We start from the raw sequence: 20,310 nt of genomic DNA on the forward strand, positions 1-20,310 counted from the left end.
GTTAGAGTAGTTACAGATAGACACAAAGCAGCAGTGAGACAGAGAGAAACAGATTGGGAACGTGATATAAGATTGTTGGGCGAGAGACCAGAGTTCATAGAGAAAATGTGTAATTTTAGGAAGATGTTATTTTAACCTTTTTGGATTTTTTAGTTTTGTACATTTTTTTTAAAACAGATATTTTTGCTTTCTAGTTTATCCTCTCAGTGCTTCCCCACCTGTGAGTTAGATTTTATGCGTGTGAATTTCATAGCGTGAGTAATGGAACTGGAGCGTTTAGGTGGCGGTAAACCTGAGAGGGGCAACAGCCGTCTCTACAGGATAGCCCTGGCCATGTGTGTGTGTGTCTGTGCCGCTCTGCTACTTGCACTCATTCTGGGTAAGTCCACCACACAAACACACACCTCTTATAGTTTTTTGTAAACCTGCATTCTAATTTGGAAGGAATTCAGTGGGAAAAGTATCGCATGCTGTCCTCAGATTATAGTTCATGCAGACTGTAAATAACACACAAGCAAGCCAGTGGGAGCAAAGGTCTTAGTGGAGGGCTCGCGGGTAACTTGTGTCAAAACTATTTCTGGTTCATATAAGGTTTCAAACACGCCCACATACACATGCAACACATACACATGTACTCTCCATGCCGAACTGCGGGAGTCAAGTTGAACTCTGGGGAAAAGAATGTGTGCGGACACTTTGTGGGTTATCTGCAGATTGTGAAATGAATTAGCAGGGAATTGTGTGGTAGATTAACGGGTAGAGTGTTTTTTTTTTTCTGTTTATTCATTGGGGGAGGGGGGGGGTGCACATTAATTAAGACGTATTAATGAGAATCAAACCCAGAAGTCCAGCTAAGAACAGGCAAAGATTAAATACACAATATGCTGTAGCAATGAAAATAAGAGAGGGAATGGAAGTGATGCAATACTTTGACCTGATGAATTTACGCAACGCAATTAATGTTTATTTGTGGAGCAGCTTTCAACAAAAACTTTACAAAAGACATTAAAGGCTTTAAGACAAAATATAAGACAATAAGCTATACAACATGAGCAATGTAGAACGAGTCAAGTTGTATAGATTTAGTCATACTTCCGGATCTGTAAGTGTGCTGTATGCAGTGTCCTTATTTCCAGAGGTGGAACATTCCAGATGTTTCCTTCTGTCAGAGAAAAGGCTGATTTGTCAATCTTACTTTCTTAAATATTAGACACAAATCCAGATACACAGCCGGAAATTCAGGAAAGAAACCAACTTGTGAAGCACTCGCCACAACTTTCCCTGATAGATCAAACGTCAGACACAGAAACAGTGCAACGTAACCCTTTCAATAACTTTCTTCACTTTTCATGAAAGTTAAATTTTAATTTAAAAATGTTTCAGGATTCTTAAAATTGACAGACTTTGTTTTATTTTGAGTAAACAGCAACTTATCTCTCCAATTATGAAGATAGAGCCAGGAGACGTTAGCTTAGCTTGACACGCAAAACACACAAAAATAAGTTTGAATCTTGTTTGTTCAATCTATATAAAAATGTCAAGTTAACTCACTAAACAAGATTCAAACAAGCTAATTAATGAGCTTCATGGGTGCAGGTAGGCAGAGCCGAGCTAGCTAGTTAATTCCCTAAAATGTTGAACTACTCCTTTAAGAGTCAGTAGTCGTAGTGAGGATGGTCGTCACTGGGAAGGGTGCATGTGTATACGTCTGGGGTGGGAGTATTGTTTCTTTTTTGTTACCGAGGGAAGCCAACATTCTTGTGGTGGCACTGCCGTGTAATTATGTGATGTGACTGTGTATGCAGTACCACACACCCACTCTAATGGAACCCCTCCTCTGGTCTGCCATGCGAATGATCAGGCACGGGAAGCCAAGCCAAGTGGTGGTGACTTTTTTTAATGTGTTTTTCTAAACTCCGTGTTGTGAAGCCGAGCCTCAGACGTGTGTGTTTGAGCTGTGTGTGCGTTACAGTCATTGGAGGGTTGCTGAGGTTGTCCCAGGCCAAGTGGGTCATGCAGGGCTGAAGTCCTAAGTGTGTGCATGTGCTGGTTGTGGGCTTGACGTAAAGCAACGGCTCAAACCAGGCAGCAAAGAGCAGTCGACCTCTGAGGTCAGACGTTGCGGCGCAGCTTTGTAACGCTCCGCTCATCCGTTCACAATGGAGATTTGGTTTCTAAATCTGTCGGCGTCGTGGGCTAGCGCTGCCTCTGGTCGCCCTCAGAGCCACATCACATAACAGCGGTTTCTGCCAAGAGGTCACATACGGCGGTGTTCGTTCACCTTGGAAAGGAAGTGGATGGCGAACCCTGTGGTTACACTGCGAGCAGCATAAACTACACGCAGTTCTATTCTGTGCTATTGTGATAGCTTTTATTAGAAGTGTGTGAGGTGAATTCATCCCTCGGTCAAGTTTAAATTAAAAACCTGGTGCGTATTTTGGATTTTTGTGATTCAAGGATGTGTATCGCATAGCTAAAAGTAGAGGGGCGGTTGTAGTTGGTGCATTTTTCTTGTTGCAGGCAGGCATGAGGTTAAAAATTGAATCTGCTAAGTGTTCACTCTGACTGCCCTCCAGCTGTATCAACTGCACTTTGGTCTGTGTTTGTACTATATTTGATAAAGAGTGGATTGTGGGAATGTACCTTATGGACGTCTTGCAGGCATCCAGCATTTTGAGTTGAATCAAAGTTCGACAATTTCAGTTCTCTTCACTTCATTCATTGACAGTTTGTATTATAGAAAGAAAAGTAATAACATTGCAGCCTTTTCAAGAAGACAATACTGTTTTCTTTTTTTTTTCATTTAAAAAATATTGTTCAGAATTGTGAAATATGCTGGAAACATGACTTACTGGTGACTAAATGGCTGGAAAAGCTATTTGATAAACATAGCATTGCAAACTTCTGTGTTCATTGCGTGTGGTGCAAAGTGTTAATTATAAAGAAAGTTTTCACAAAAATGTGTTTACTCACATTTTATCATCAATGTTTCTGTCCATCTAACATCCCCAATAAAATGTACAATTATTAATTAAATTTGTGTCCATACAAAACTATTGATCGTTAAACATAATCACGTCTTTGACAGAACAATCGCACCACACTTACTCACTTTGCTTTCAGCTGCATCTCATGGTATTTAGCAGCAAGTTGAGTTTGCTGACTTGTCACAGCCTGAAAGATTACATTCCCAGATAAAGACATTTTTAGTTTTTTAGTTTACTTGTATTGGAATGTATTTTTCAGGAGACAGGGTTGCACAGTGATCACATTTTAATTGGTGAAATGTGGTTTGTTGACCTACACATTATGTTAACATTCCCCAATAGCCACCAAGCAGCAGTGGACTTTATGTTTATAGATGTGAAGTGGTTCACTGTTGCAAAAGAACATGCATGCAACCTGTTTTAGCCCCAGTGGATTTTTTACATTTCAATTGTCAAGCTTCATCCTCAACTTGTTTTCTTCGCCAGTCTCTCAGAAATCCAGTCAAGAGGAGTTCTGTCTAACCCCAGAATGCATTGAAGCAGGTGAGGAGTGCTGGTAAACTGTCTCTATACGTACAATTACTGTTGTTTGTATATTCATTTGTTGAGCCTAAGATACATTTTAATTAGAACCCAAAGGTTATTATTTGGACTCACAAGGTTGTGTTTTTATCTTTTGTCTCCCTCTTGTAGCCGGGTCGGTCCTGAGTAAAATGGATCCCACTATTAACCCCTGCGATGACTTCTATAGATTCTCCTGCGGCAGTTGGTTTAAGGAGAACCCGATTCCTGAAGATTCCTCCTCGTATGGCATTTACCCCTGGCTGCGACAGCAGGTGGATATCCGACTCAAAGGTGCGTTTGCCCACTAATTTCATCCACCATGATGAAAGTAGACTTACATAGATGTAAAACGTTCCATCAAATGGCAATAAGAGCTCTTTTGGTATACATGTGAAAATAATTTTAAAGACACAAGACTCTTCAATGACTTAAATGTTGGAGCTGTAGGTCATGGCAGTTTGTTTTTCTCTGTCAGAGTTACTGGAAGCTCCTTCGGCCCCTGATGAACTGGAGGCTGTGACCAAGGCTAAGATCCTCTATCGCTCCTGTCTGAATGAGAGTGAGTCTGACACACACCAACTTAGCTTAGCCCGAACCATTATCATACCCATGAGATGCCATAAGATCAACTCTCACCCTAATCCAAACCCCAAATTGGGAGTGAGTCCTTAAATTGGAGCAGAGTCCCCAGGGTGTAAGTATACAACCAAACACACACAACACTCAAGCGTTCTTTTAGCCCTTGTGGGGACTGTTGTTTACATTAACTCACCATAACCATCCCAACTACATGCCTGATCCCGAACTCAACCTCATTTCAATCTAAACCTAGTTTGAACCTTTAACCAAAATGACCCTCAAAATGGTCTGTGTACAACAACCCAAATGTCCCCACAATACAGAAATGTCCTCACAATACAGAAATGTCCTCACAAAAGGTGCTGTAAGTCAAAAGCACACCCAAAGACACAATTATAATATAAAGAAGGCAAGCTTTTATTGATCCCCATGGTAGATATAGGTCAAAGGCTTTGGAGGATCCAACGGAAAATAGAACATCTTAACACACACAAAACCAAACAAACAGAGAATAAATAGTGAAAGTACGTATCTGTGTGTGCTCACACAGCTGTACTGGAGCAGGTGGACACCAAACCCATGTTGAAAACACTCAGACAGCCTGAGTTTCGGTGGCCTGTGTTGGGGGATGGGCTCGGCGGGGAGTACCGCTGGTCTGCGGAGGAATGGAACCTCTTGAAGACTCTGGCAGAGATGAGGAACCAGCACAGTAAGAGCGTCCTGATTCGCTTGTACGTCTCCCCCGATGACAAAAACTCCTTACACTACATCATCAAGGTCAGACATCCACAGTTCACGCAATCATAACTCTTTATGCACACGCATTTTCCACATTTTATATTTTACATTTTGGACACCCCTAGTTAACCACAAAATCTTATTTTGACAATTTGTATGTACAGATTTTATAGCTAGGAGCTTTTTATCTAGCTGTTTCCCCCCATTTCAAATATTTGCTGTATGTCCTAAGTAAACTGGCTGCTCTGTAAACTTGCAGATAAGATAATCTCGTCAAGAAATAAATAACCATATTTCCCCAAAGTTGGAGTGAATCTCTAAAATACCATATTGGTGGTTTTTGTTTTCAATAATTGTGAATACTTTTCATTCACTTTTTTTTTGCTTATTATTCAATTCCGGCATTGAATAAATAGAACAATCGAATGTTAAAAAAATGCACAATTTACAGTTAAAATATGCTAAACCATTAGCGTGGACATGTAGGTAGATACAGGTTCAGTGCCTCGCTCAGTCACATTTTTCAGATTTTTACTGCTGCAGCAAAAGTGATAAAATAACAAAAATTGAACCCAAAGAGCAGCAGAAGCTAACCTGTGCTCTTTGTCTTTACGTAGCTCGATCAGGTGTCCTTGTCTCTGCCCTCCAGGGAAGACTACATCACCAACACTTCCTCTGCCCTGTCGGTGAGTCTCTGCTCCATCTTTCACCCCTTTTTTGCCTGTCATGTAAAAACTCCTCTTCCTGCAGCTATTTCCTTTCTGCTCGAGTGATAAATTGTAGCAGAAAAGAATTTCAGCCGCTTGAAATATCAGCAGTAAATGTTTTATTTATTTTTTGATCTGAACAAGAGCTTTTTTCCAGACACAAATGTTAGCCGGTCATAATACAAGAGATGGTTAGTGGAAGAGGCAGCTGATACTGATTGCCCCACGAATAACTGTCTCATTAGGCGATAATAATAAATGCAGTTGGTATGCAGTGACTAATTTTTCTCAACTGGAAAAACTCTCACTGTCTATTAGTACACTTTCACAATCAGTAGAAAGGTACAGTACATACCCACATATATATGCAAAAAAATTTTTGATGTTAAGCTACACTATATTCTGCATTGGTACCTGTTTTGTTACATTTTAAAATGGGTGATCATAATTTAAAAGAATCTTCATGAATACCACAAACTGATACAGCTGCATAACAATATCTGAATTATGTTATTAAGCCTTGATTGGTATCTCTATGTCGGTGACAGTAGCTCACAGCAATGAAAGAATAAATTACATTTGTCTTTTTGTTGTTTTTTTTGCTTTTCCCTCCCTTCACCCTCCCTCCTTCTCTCCCTCTCCCTCCAGTATCGTGCAGCCTTGCTGAGTTTGATGGTAGATACAGCCGTCATGCTGGGCGCTCCAGAGAAAGCAGCACTGACCCAGATGGAAGAGGCTCTCGCCTTCGAGACCAAACTGGCTCACGTAAAGACGTCTTGTCCAATAAATATAAATCCCACTGAATGCAGAGGAGATGATTTGATTGGCCTCAATAGCTCTGGAGCTAATTAAAACCCAGCATCATTAACCATGAAATTGATTCTGAATTATTTGAAGTGATTTAATGTTTGAATTTAGGATCGGCAGTGTAACACTTGTCATTGTGCCTGCAGATCCTGATTCCCTTTGAAAACCGCACCAGTGAGAACATGTACAACAGATACTCACTCTCTCGCCTGCAGCGCTCCATACCACAGGTACTTTATATACATATCCTGCAGACATCACAGGTCTCCCTCCAGGTGTGGATCAGTAAAATACCACATAATAGATATTTTGAGGATTTGTTGTTTCTGTCTGAAAGACAGAATTTTTTTTATTCCTATATAATAAATAACCTCTCCTCCACATGTCCCCTCTTTCTGCAGTTTGATTGGCTGAGTTTTGTAAAAACTGTGGTGGAGTCTGACGTCGACCCGGCTCGGTCCATCTCCTCCTCTGAGCCCATCATCGTCCGAGCTCCGCAGTACTTTAAGGAACTTTTCAAGCTCATTAACACCACAGATCCCAGGTACAGATGAGCACACAGTGGGGCTTGAGGGCTCCTGTCTCTCATTATACGTACATTAGAATGTATAATGAGATTACATGTAGGCAATTAATTAATCTCTCTCTCTCTCTCTCTCTCTCTCTTTCCAGGACAGTAGCTAACTACGTACAATGGAGGACAGTTTTGTCCAGGATCACCGCTCTGAGTCGTCGTTTCCTTTACAGATACCTGGACTTTGCTCGGGTTGGTACAGAAAGAATCCTCCAAATCTCATCGTCTGTAATTAGATGATTTTTAAATCCATAGATTAACTGACACGTTGAATGAGTTGCAGGACAGATATACCCATTAACAACTCATTAATTTATGTAAAAATACACTGTTTTCTTTTCTTATTTGACATTCCCAGCTGTCCCACTTTATACAGCATGTGTTTATATGGAAAGTATTTGGCTGTGAAACTAGGGAATTTGGTTTAAATTACACTATGTAGCTCTTCTGTATACAGGAAGAGGCTTGAGTTCATACTTCATGTAACAAACAATAAATCTATCTGATTCTAAATGCACACATCCACATGATTACTACACTGTTTATATCAGTTGATATACATGAAATCCATGTGCTCAGGTCTGAAGCTTCCATTGACTTTGGGGTTTGACAACTTGGGGGAGTTTGGTGGATATTTCACAGGCTGATTATACGATATGTTTAGCTAGGTACATTACATTCTGATATCTTTTAAGCCATTAATCAATATAGGATTTAATATTGTTCTATCATATTTTCATTTTCCCTGCAGCATTGACAGAGCTTTTGAAACAAAGCTTTTTTGAAGCTTTTTTGTGTCTTCAGCACAATTTCAAAAATGTACGTTTTACAGCCCTGTTATAGTAATAGTCCAAGTTATGGGTGACAGATTTTTGAATGATGAAGCATTTAGTTTTATAGCTGCGAGTAGCTTCCTTTGTGCACTGCATTCTGTATAGCAAGTTGGTCAAACTCATAGCAACTTTTAAGGCAGTTCTACAAAGTACTTGAAAGTTATAGAACAAAACAACAACAATAAAGGGCATTTGAATAAATGTATAAATCACAGGCAAGTGTATATGAAGAATAAGAGGAAATTAGGTGATCAAAATGCCTTTGAGTATAAATAGGTCTTGAGAGGAGATTTAAAACACTCCAACTCATTGCAAGGTCTTTTACTGTGTAATTAGTATACATATTTAGTCACTTTTCCACTCTGAAAGCCTCATATACATACAGTCTATAAAAACTCTAATGAGAAAAGCCTGAGAAATGTCAGTAGCACATCCACGCTTCACTTTACTCAATCGTCCCCAAAAGTTCACGACAATAATTACAGAGCTGGGAAAGTTGTGTAACTTTGACTGCTATGGTTTTCTATTTTTAAGAGTGAGCTCGAAATGAAAACATTATAGCCTGCCGTAAACCCAAATTATGATATATGTGAAGTTATGCTTAAATATCAGTTCTGAGTAATGATTCAGAAGCCGAGAGAGAGGAAGAGACAATGTCACCTTACCACTCCGTCTCTCACACCCCCACCAGGTAACCACGGGAACCACCTCTCTGACCCCGCGCTGGGATAAGTGCGTTAACTACGTCGAGAATTCCCTTATTTATGCTACCGGGCGCCTCTTTGTCAACACACACTTCCAGGAGGACAAGAAACACATGGTGCGTGTGCTCTGCAAATGACATCATGTCCCAAATCGTGGGTCAAGTGTTCAAATTTGTGTATATGTGTGCAACAGATTTGAGTGTATTTTGTCTGAGTGTCACCTGGAGATGATGTCAGACGTGTAACATTGTGTCGTCTGCGTCAGTGTGAATGTGTGTGTGTTTACGTGGCAATGCAGTTTTTTTTTTGTAAAAGGTCTCTAATTAATTTGAGTGCGTGTTTCTCAGATGGAGGAGCTGATCGCCGGCATTCGCTGGGCGTTCATCGACATGCTGGAGAAGGAGAACGACTGGATGGATCAACTGACGAAGGAGAGAGCCGTAGAGAAGGTAAGAACAGCTGACGGCCTCATCACCATGTTTCTTCCTTTCTTTCCTATACACTGAGAGTAATCTTTAAAAAGCCACTTTTCTTTTATTCCCTCTTATTTACTCTCAACTCTAAACTATTTCTCCAATACATTTTTTTTTTTACTTCAAACTTAAAGCTGCATTAATGTTTTTTTCTTTGGCCACTTGGGGGCAGCACTGCTTTGGTTTCCAATTATTGGCAGTAAAAAAAAAAAAGAAATTAGCTGAAAGATTAAAATACTTAATAGAGGTGAAGTTACAGACTTGGTCATCATTTCTGCAGGTCCCCCGTCACATCACACACAGTCATTTCAGTTATTCTTGATATAAATATTAATCACTGCAGCTTTAAACCCGAATACGATGAGAATCTAACTTTGATTTGTGTGGATTCTGCTTCATCTCGTGAGTGCTCACACATTTTTTGATTGCTTATTTTCCTTTGTCACAGCAGTGCCGTGCTCGCCTTCATTTCACTGTCTTTGTCCTTGAAGAGCTATTTTGAATTTTAGACATTTCCTTTCATGATGTACTTTTCTCTTTGAGCCAAACGCCTCCTCATCCACCGACTTTGGCACGACCGTATTGAAAACATTCAAACAAATCAGGTTCACCTTGACTTTTTGCTACAGTTAGATTTGCACATTTCATTAGCGACCGCATACAAATCCAACATTGTTGCATTTAGATACAGCCTCTTTATTCCGGCTAGTTCTTTATTTCTTATGTGACAAAGCCATTTTTGTCCGGGCGCCGTGGTTGTGAATCCTACTCTTTATTGCTTGTAACAAAATTTTACCTTTTTCCATTAAATAGATTTTTATCTTTTTAAACTCTCCATCACATTCATTCATTGTTGTCCCTCTCTCAAGGCTCATGCAGTCCTGGCAAAAGTTGGCTACCCTGAGTTTATTAAGAACGACACCTACCTCAATGAAGATTTAAAGCAGGTTTGTATGGAACAGCTGAAAGCTAGTTCTTCGACAGAAGAAACATGGCGATCCGAAATGAAAATGTAAAATTGAAAGCGTGTCTTGGCTTGACTTTGGTTTGATTTTTATAATTATTGGTTTTACCTCTGCTTTCATCTCCTCACCCATGAATGTTACTCATGATTCATGACCTGAGTGATGCTCACCAGTTTGTCTAAGATGCAAACGAAAAAAATTAACACAGAGTTGTATTTAAAAAAAATCTTGACATTTAAGTATCTCAGTGCGACAGTACTTAACACTGCACATTTGCATGTTTGCCTGTTTAGCTCATGTTCAGTGAGGATGACTACTACGGGAATGTGATGCAGACTCTAAAGTCCATCGCCCAATCTGATATCGCCTGGCTCCGAAAAAGCGTCCCACGTACAGAGTAAGAAGCAGCTCTAATCTCTGTCAACTTTCCGTGTGACATTTTTGTGTTTTTCATGCCATAATGTGTGTGTGTGTGTGTGTGTGTGTGGTTGTGTTGCAGGTGGTTTACAAACCCAACGACAGTGAACGCCTTCTACAGTTCATCCACAAATCAAATCAGTAAGATACAACAGACGAGTTCATCCTGAGACACTGATATTTAATGAAATTATTCAGAGGTTTCTGAAGCCCTGTCCAGACAGGATGATGCTGCACTACACATCAGTGATTTCAATTAAGTATCTGCCTCGGATACATTTTGTGGAGGATTATTGTCCCTGTGAAATGGCTGAGTGGGCAGTTCAGTGTAAGAAATAATTGGGAATTTGCATTAAAACCAAAGTAAAACTGACAGAGAGGACATGTGCTTTCTAATATAGGTAAAGTGGGATCTGTTTTATAAAAGTTCTTCTGAAACTTCTGACTTTTTAATCACATATAACTGCCTCACACAGGCTGAAATTTTAAAAGAATTACCCAAACATTTGCAGTTAACGAACCCTATCTGGACAGGGCTGAAGACAAAAAGACAAATACTTTTTTTTGATGTTCTCTTTTAGGATTTCCCGCTGGAGAGCTTCAAAAACCCTTTTTCTGGGGAAGAGAGTATCCGAGGTGAGATGAAAGAAATGTGACACTCTTCGAACAGACCAAAGAAAAATGCCACCTCCTGCTTTTTACTCTGAAATAATGATTCTGACATGAAACCTCTAATAGAAAACCACAGAGAAGAACTGTAGCTGTAAGGCCTGTGGACAAACAGCATTTAATACCTCATGCTCCACAGATCATGAAATTACACCTCCTACATCATACCTTTCTTAAAAAATATATACATTTCAATTTAAGTTTTTTAACAAAATTCTATAATTATGTTTCTTAAAAATCATTGGTAAATATTTCACAACCATTGTTAATTCTGAAATATAGGCCTATGTTTGAAATCTGGAGGATTCATGATTTTGTTACCCAAAGACTTAAATGAATAAAGTAACTTCTTAAACGCTTTCTCTTTTTTCAAATGGAAGTCCAAGCAAATCTCTTAATGACTGTCAATGGAAGTGATATTCTTAAAAATAGAACTTGGATTTATTTAAGCTGCAATCTCATCATAGGCAGTTTTTAGAATCTAGAAATAAAGTGACTATCTGGAAACCAGTGAAAATACTGTTAAACACTTGCACTTGCCTTAAATGTATTTTCAAAACATTTTACCCCTATCTTAGCTCGTCAGCTTGCTAGCTAAAATTAGCCACACGTGGCATTCCACTGAGAGACGGCTGCGAGTATCATCGGTAATGCTAACTGGGATGACACAACGTTAGCACTGGTATTTTATTCTCAGTATTTTAGATGAAGTAATTCAATAAAGAATTATAGAATGGTTAAACAAATGCTCTCCGAGTTAGCAAGCTCACTGTCAGAAAGTCCATTAGCATCAGAGCTAACAGTATGTCTTTTTAGTTTATCCTTCATCTCATGCAATGACTGCAATTTCATTTCACTGTTTTAAATGTTGGTGAGAAAAGAAGCCACGTGACTTAACTCGATCCCTTTGTTGTCTGTTTCCAGATCTTTAAGTTATGGTGCCATCGGGGTGATAGTAGGACATGAGCTTACACACGGCTTTGACAATAACGGTAAGTACTGATGGACTAGATAATGTCAGAGATTTCAATTTCCTTTAATCCTTTGTTTTTTTGTTTTTTTTTTGATGATGAACAGGTCGTAAGTATGACAAAAATGGCAACCTCGACCACTGGTGGACTAATGGGTCTATATCAGCCTTCAATGAGAAGACCCAGTGTATGATTGAACAGTATAATGGCTACCACTGGAAGGAGGCAGGCCTAAACGTAAGAGATGTTTAAAATAATTCCCCCGAAAACATGAAATCACATTCAAATGACGATGGAGTCAAGAATATTCTTTACATTTCTTTTTATTTTTTTATTTTTACTTCTTCTAAGATGTATCTTCTGTGTGTCTATCCTTCAAATATATCCATATTTAATGTCTTTCAGTAGATGTATAGGATGAGGACTCCCTGATGCAGATTTCACTTTGTCAATGTGCTTGTGTGGGTGTTTTGTTCCATAGGTTCGGGGTAAGAGGACTCTGGCAGAAAACATAGCAGACAATGGAGGAATAAGAGAGTCTTTTAGGGTATGATCTGTTTTTCTTACATGACACCTACCAAAGAAGAAAAGCTCCTCTTGATCTTGCAGAAGTTACATCATATAGGCATAATATTTACTAGGGAGGACTTTTGGACCTTTCTTATGGAAAACTACAGGTATAGCTAATGACGTTAATGGTTTTATTGCATTCAGGTATGCCAGCTAGCCATGCCAGTGAGCCAGCCGGCACCTTGGCACTGACGCCACTTCTCACTGTGCTTATAATTAGTTTTTTACCTGTGTATGTTGGCTTCGCCTTTGCTCGTAATTTATTTAGCGTTTAATTATTAGTCGCCTGAATTTTTGCAACTCAAGATGTCTTTTGTGTGAAAATGGCTATTTGTAAAACGTGTCATGTCGTGTTAAGAAGCCCAGGTGAGAAAATGTTCTCTGTTTGTGTGCAGGCGTACAGGCGGTGGGTAGATGAAAACAGAGGTGGTGTGGAGGAGCTTCGGCTGCCTGGAGTCGGACTGAACAACAACCAACTGTTTTTCCTCAGCTATGCACATGTAAGGACACACGGACACAAACTATTTTTTGCCACTCTTCCAGTGCTTTAACCAGTAAGAGCATTTCTGTGTTCTTCTGTCTGAATTCACTCGGTTCCGAAACGTGAAGCCAAAGCTGAAGTGTGCTAAACTTGCATTCCCCGCTACTAGCCATCAGGGGGCGACTCATCTGGTTTCAAAAAAGAAGTCCAATTGCATGGAAGTCTATGAGAAAATGACCCTACTTCTCACTTGATTTATGATCTCAGTAAACATTGTAAAAATGAGTTTATGGTCTCAATCTCTAGTTTGAAGTCCTCTTCAATACAGCACAGTGTTCATTTAGTAAATGATGGTCCCATTTCGAGTCAAATAGACCAAAAAGCTCTGCCGTGTTCGTCAGAATAATTTATATCCATTTATACAGTCAAAAAGTCTGAGTTCTTCCAACACTGCATATGCTTCATAATGTTGCATATAAAATACAAATTAGCTGCCAGTAAATGGTAAAGCAGGGAAGGGAGAATAAACATACTCGGTACACACAGAGAATGACCTCATCTCTACAATGTGCTCTCTAGGTGAGATGTAACGCATACAGACCAGAAGCAGCCAGGGATCAGGTCCAGAGTGGAGCTCACAGTCCATCAAAATACAGGTAAGGACTCACACAAACACTGATGAATGCACACTCAGTCCTTACAACCTGACCTGTACATCACTGTCACCCTGCAGAGTTATCGGCGCGATGAGCAACTTCGAAGAGTTTCGGAAAGCGTTCGGCTGCCCTGAGTCGTCGGTTATGAACCGAGCTGCAAAGTCCTGCCGGGTGTGGTGACCTTTGATCTCAGCTTGACCCTGAACTAGAGACGTCGGCAGGACGTCCTATGAAAAAGCTAATAATGCTGGACTTCTCCAACATTAGTTTACATGATGTGGGAACAATCCCAAAATGAGTTCTTCTCACAGAAAAAAACACACTCATGTTTGGGTAAGAGTGGGAAATGTTATCGACTGAAGCCATTTTAATGGGCTGCTGTATATTCTAATGGGCTGCTGTAACGTTTTCCGGAGGTACACTTACTGGATAAAATGATCACTGAAGCCTTTAACCAGTGAAAATTCCATAAACCATAGTTTATGGATGATAGAAATATTGGATAAAAGAGGCTGTCCCTCTTGACAACAGCCCTATATGTACTGTACATGTGACTTGATACATTTAGTAATGGGAATACAAAATGTTTAAATCTAAGGTACAATGACTAGATATTTTTGTTTGAACTTGTATGTCAAATGTTCCGAAGCAGAATTACATCAGGTCAACGTTAGAAGGCATGAATTCCCCAAAATTAATTTATGATTACCCAAACAGAATTTAAAACAGTTGGATATTTACAGTCCAATTTAATCTCATATAAAGTCTTAAATCCTTATTTGTCTTCTTTTTTAAAGAATTGTTAAATCCTGCATTGTAATTTTGTACTTGTGGGGCAATTCAACAATTAAAATGATGATGAACGTTGTGGCATATTTTAAGACTTATATAATATGGGGTTATACAGCATATATTTTGGGCTCTGCTTTCATACATCTTAGTCCCACCTTGGTTTCTATTCCACTTTGTTTTCAATCTCCGTCTTGTGTCAGACATTTATAATCATTCTGCTGCAGTTCAGCCCGAGGCAAATGAACTCACAGAATTACAAGCACTCAAACTACAAGATGCACTCTCTCCATTCATCTTTGTCTTTCTGTCACTGAGCTGCACCGCTGAGGTGCACTCACACATCAGCTAGTTTGTAGTGTTTGTATTTGATGTAGCTCTGGAATAAAGGGAATATTTCTGAAGGATATATATTTTGAACATCAGGAGTAAACATGTAAGTAATCAATAAAATACACGATCATTGTTCCTAAACCCAAAGTTCAGGGTTTGATTTATAGATTAAAATAATTGGCACAAGGAAATTTCACTTCATCGCTTTTTTAATTTGAATTATTGATTGACCCGTCAATTATTTCTACAATAAATCTCTACTCTAAATCAAAATATTGAAAAATAGATATTCAGTTTGCAACGATGTAAAACGGCGACAACAAATTCTCACATTTTAAGAAACTGAAAATAGCGACCTTTAAGCTTTTCTCCTTGATAAATGACTCAAATGATTAGTTGAGAATGCTGAAAATTAATTTTGTCAACTGACTGATCAATTTATCATTTCAGACCTAAAAAAATATCATCTCTTTAATATCCCAGTAAAGGTTTACTTTGAAGAATAATCAATATCTATGACTCCACAGTGAAAATAAGTGCATTGATAACACTGAATTGTTCGGTTGTTTATTTATGTTTTTCCTCATTTATAATAATAGTATTTTTTTTTGCTTTTCCATCATTATAATAAATATGATTATGGTTCACTGTGTTACTGTTGGTTTTTTTATATTATTATTGTGCTTATTTCTGTTTAGGTCCTAATAAAAATCGTTTTTTTCCCTTCACCTTGCTTTCCTGTGATTGATGAGGTGACTTGGATAATGTGTGAATTGAGAGAGAACCTGAGCGAGGCGGCCGACAGTGAAAGGAAAGTGCTGATGGATTGAGGACAAAAGACGAGGAGATTTGGCATTGCATCTGAAAGCATGTCCATTTATTGATTTTCCTTTACACACAACATATCTCAGTGATTTATTTAAGCCGTTCCCATGGCAACTTGGACCTGTCACTGTGCGTATGTGTTTGCATGTGTCTTTAAGCGTGTCTTATATTTACAGGCAGGGGGTGACTTTAATGACTTGTATCTGTGGCAACACTGGCGGCAGTCTCATCCATACACACCAATTAAAAACACAGTCCAGTGCCCCAGTCTGTTATGGTTTTGTGTGTGTGTGTGTGTGTGTGTGTGTGTGTGTGTGTGTGTGTGTGTGTGTGTGTGTGTGTGTGTGTTGGGGTGATTAAAGGCAAAGAGAGGGAGTAAGTGAGATGGACGATAATGACCAGAGGTTTCCTTTTTAATAGATGTGTAAGCAACATCATGCATCAGGCCCCCGGCTGCCATTGTTACTGTGACGTTCATCGTCAATGGCAGATTCACCCACACAGGAAATAGATCAAACACCTGTTGTTCACTTCTATTGTTACTTTCTCTCCCTGTCACCCTACTAGAGCCTCCTCTGGCCCCTTCTAACATAGAGACTAGAATTTGTGTATATCCTATATTGCTGTACTCTACTCTTATATTATGTAAATATGTTTTACTGTTTTATTCATGACATTATATAATACAGATTAAATATATCATCAAATTATTCATATTATTTTTCTGGTGTACGCTTCTACTATGTCACCCTTGTTTTGACTTTAATTGCTGTCGCATAGTTTATGTTTCTATTCATTTTCATGTCTTTATTGTATAAACTTATAGTTTATATACATGTTTAAAGCCTCACGACAGCTTTTAATATGGTAACATTTTGCAGTGAACTTTAATTAATTCCAAGGGAATTGCTGCATAATCCATTATTATAAATTATGAATTATAAATAATGCATCATGAAAAAAAACATTAACCATATTTTACTTACTATAAAGTTATACTATATTTCTATACTATATAAACTCTATTTGAAACACCCACACACGAGAGACTACCCCGGCCAGCTAGCGTGTTAGTGGTTAGCTCGTCGGCTAGCATTTTGCAAAGACATTAAATCATATCGTTTCTTCTCTGTGCTTCCGAGGTGTTGACAATGTACCATTACCAAGAATGGTGCACAGAAACACAAGAAAGAGGAGGAGTTGTGAAGTGCATGTCTGGAGGAGGAGCTGAGGAGGAACAGGAAGTGGGCGGAGCCTGGCTAGATCAAGGCCACATGGGATTGAGTTCAGGCGTTTGCTCTGGGATCTACCTGCAGCAGAATCCTACACTCTCTACTGGTAACTATTGTTTGTCTGAGGTAAAAGTACGAGCTTCTTTGCTCTTAATACAATTGTATTCACAGTACCTTATTCTTAAGTTGTTTTAATGTTAAGTTAGAATGATTGCAGCTAGATATTTGCTCCCTATGTATTACATTTAACAGTTCTGTTGAGCTAAACCAGCATCAAACCTTACTACCGGTGGAGTTTACAGATGTGTTGGAGGGTTGTAGAATCTTCATAACTGTTTGTGCAACTTTTCCTTCCTTTTTTTTATTATTGCTGGGATGTATGTCCTGTTTGCCATCTCCATTGATTTATCTTCAGTTTTTAGGGTTTTGCTTAAAGTTGCATTTTGGATTGCATTTGACAATGACATGACAAGAACAAGTCTGCTTTATTTGATCTTATTATAAGATCAAACATTTGCAACGATGAAGGTATTCACTTTATTTACATCAAGTGTGCAGAGCCATCTTTTTTACCACATTTAAAATTGTTTTAATGTCTGGCATCAGATGAGAGTTTGGGATATTTTGCTTAACTATATTGTTATTTTTAAGCCTCTATGGTTGTGGCAGTATTGTATTTCCAGGATTGTGGCCTCAATGTAGTTGAGTAACTTGCTTTATTAAATATTATTTCACTGGATTAGTCGAAACATACAGGACGTTCAAATCTGGTTATGTTATCTTGAAACTGTTTGTACATTTAATTTAAAGTAAAAAACAAGTACTATAATATGTCACCACCTTGATCTATGACTATATACCATCCATGGTGCCCAGCCCTATGCCCGATTATAGCCTACAAACCATGCAGGTGTGTCAAACTAAGCAAAAGGTGGCTAGTAAGTACCCCAAAACAACTTGTCTTTTGTATCCTCTATATTGGAAAAGGTGAATCTGTTCCGAAACACACAAAATCCATATTACTAAAGCTCCCTGTCAAAGAAACCCACCCACAAAATCATGCAGTTCTGTCTGTATCCATTAGAGGGCCTTCAGGGCCTTTTTTGAGGCGGTGTAACAGAATACAGATGGGCCCAGTAATCACACAGATTAAATGTAGCTTCCTGTTATCAGAAATCACACTCTGACCTTTTAGCAAATGGTGTTTTCCAGGCACTGGTGAAGTCATTGGGCTTCTCCCAGGTTACTTTATCAAGCCTGTTGCACACTGCCTCACTTTTTTTTTTTTTTCCTGGCGCCTTCTCCTGTGATTGTCTATGTAAAGGAGAAGCAGAGGAAGCTATGTGATTTGCCTTTTTGTCTGCATCCTCCTGCATCTATCTTCCCCGTATCTGGCCTGTAACCATAATCAAATCTTTGAGTCTCTAAGAGGCCACGAAGATGACTTTGGCGTATTTCTCATCTTGTGCCCCTCCCCATGACCTCCCTCTTCCATCACACGGACTGTTACGGCATACTTCCTGGCCTCATGAGCTAATGTCCAAATGACATTTAGAAATTATGAATGCTGCCGACCACCAAGATGGTGCAGGAAATACACAGCAATAGAAAGGAGGACAATAAAGATGGATAATTTGGATCTTAGATGGAAATGCAGAGGTATGGAGGATGTTTAGTGGCTGTTTTTGTAAATCCGGAAAAAATCCTGACACCTGATACCTGATTTTTCAAGGTTTTGGTTTTCTGGCCTACAACTTTACAGTTACCTAGTTTTAGATGCAGCAGGCAGCTGTTTTCAATGAAAAAAAAACACTAAAATCCCGCAGTAAGCTAGTGCTGGGCAAGTGGACGGACAAAGATAGCAAATAGGCGAATGAAGTCTAGCATTAAGAAGATAAAAAGCCCAAAATTTCCTTCAGGAGTTGGTGGAGACCAAACACGGAGCTAAAAGGAGAGTTAATAGACTTCTATCCATCATGTGTCCAGAAACAGAGATACCAATAGTGTAGTACTAGTAGTAGAAGTAATAGTAGAGAAAAATGAATTTGAAGATTTTTGCCTTGATTTATAATAATCTGTATTTTTTTTTTTTGGTTGTTGGCAATGTCACGTCAAAGTTCAAAGGTGTTTGTTTCCATTTTCCATTCATTTTTTCTCAGTGTTCATGGAGAAGACGGTTGGATCTGCTGTGTCCTAATCTGGCAACCATATCTGCTGACCATAACTGTGGCTAGATGGGTAAATAAATAATACAGAAGGAGGGGGAAATGGAAATGAAAGGACATACTCTTTATTAATGGATGGCCTCCACCAAAACAGATGGATTGGGGGATGGGAGGGGTGGAAGACTAGGGTGGTGGGTGGGTTGGGAGGAGTGGGAGATGAGAGGGGGAGCCTTATTCGTGACGACCAACTCTGCGTCCATAGCTGTCTTTAATAATGGAGGGAAGATGTCATGCAGATGGACAAACACGAATGCAGACAAATCACAGCCTGTAGAAAGTGAAGTCGTGAGAGGTGCTCTTATGCTATTTCTCTCATCTGTCAATCTTGTGTGTTTGTTGGCTGCAATCTTCAACCCCTGGAGGATTTTCCCGCCTTCAACTCTGTAGGTGCAGAAAATAGCCTCGGAAAAATGGGCATGCTTTCAAAGGACTCCATCTCTTCTCCACCCTCCTCTTTCTACCCCCCGTCCCACACACACACACACACAATTCTGATTTCTATAAATCATTTAGCAACAGTAATTAGTACTTTTGTTATCAGAAACTGCCCCGAGCCCCCTATATCTCTGCAGTCTTTCATTTTCTATTCTGCTCTTCCTTCCTCCCTGGGGAGACACTTACTCATTCATTTCTACACTGCTCATCTCTCACTGGACTGGTAATGGGGATTAAAGGCTAATTGAGGCTTAATTGAATAACGGATTAGAACATGGGCACGGATGTTCTTTTCCTTTTTTTTTAGGAATCATTCATAATGGGCATATTGTTTTTCTGAGTGTTTTCTGAGCATCTGATTAGCCTACAGTTGAATGTTCATGTTCAGACAGTTATTATGAGCATTACTTGCTTTTCCATTCTTTCAGCTGTCTTTCTCTTGAATTGAATGTCAATTCTTTAGAGTGATGAGTGAAATATTCTTCTGTTTTCATGATTATAATGCTTATAAAGTAGCATGCTCTCAGTACTATTTTGCCAGTTTATTTTAGTTTATCTTTAAATCAATCAATATAAAAATATTACATTGATTACAGTTTTATGTCATGCTGCTTGTCTGACTATTTAAAGGTTATTTATTGAATACATTAATGATATAAGCTAATTACCAATGCATAATAAAGATGCCATGAAAACAATAATTTGGCATGTCAACATTTATGCTTCTCAATACCTTTATACTACTAAAATCCCTCCAGATTTCCACCTATTATTCA

General features: G+C 39.0%; 1 protein-coding gene across 1 annotated transcript; it reads left to right on the top strand.

The window, feature by feature from the left end:
• Positions 1-22: 22 nt before the first annotated feature.
• Positions 23-15,764, top strand: phex (phosphate regulating endopeptidase homolog, X-linked). Its single transcript, XM_084033680.1, has 22 exons — positions 23-379; positions 3,474-3,530; positions 3,681-3,842; positions 4,027-4,110; positions 4,681-4,907; positions 5,486-5,554; positions 6,224-6,340; positions 6,529-6,612; positions 6,784-6,926; positions 7,055-7,148; positions 8,481-8,609; positions 8,841-8,942; positions 9,836-9,913; positions 10,225-10,328; positions 10,431-10,489; positions 10,930-10,984; positions 11,942-12,009; positions 12,095-12,225; positions 12,470-12,535; positions 12,954-13,058; positions 13,619-13,695; positions 13,773-15,764. Exons 1-22 carry the CDS (start codon positions 262-264, stop codon positions 13,873-13,875), a joined length of 2,232 nt encoding a protein of 743 aa, XP_083889806.1. The 5' UTR covers positions 23-261; the 3' UTR covers positions 13,876-15,764.
• Positions 15,765-20,310: the final 4,546 nt, after the last annotated feature.

The sequence above is a fragment of the Eutrigla gurnardus genome (genome assembly GCF_963514095.1).
Source record: "Eutrigla gurnardus genome assembly, chromosome: 18".
NCBI classification, from domain to species: domain Eukaryota; kingdom Metazoa; phylum Chordata; class Actinopteri; order Perciformes; family Triglidae; genus Eutrigla; species Eutrigla gurnardus.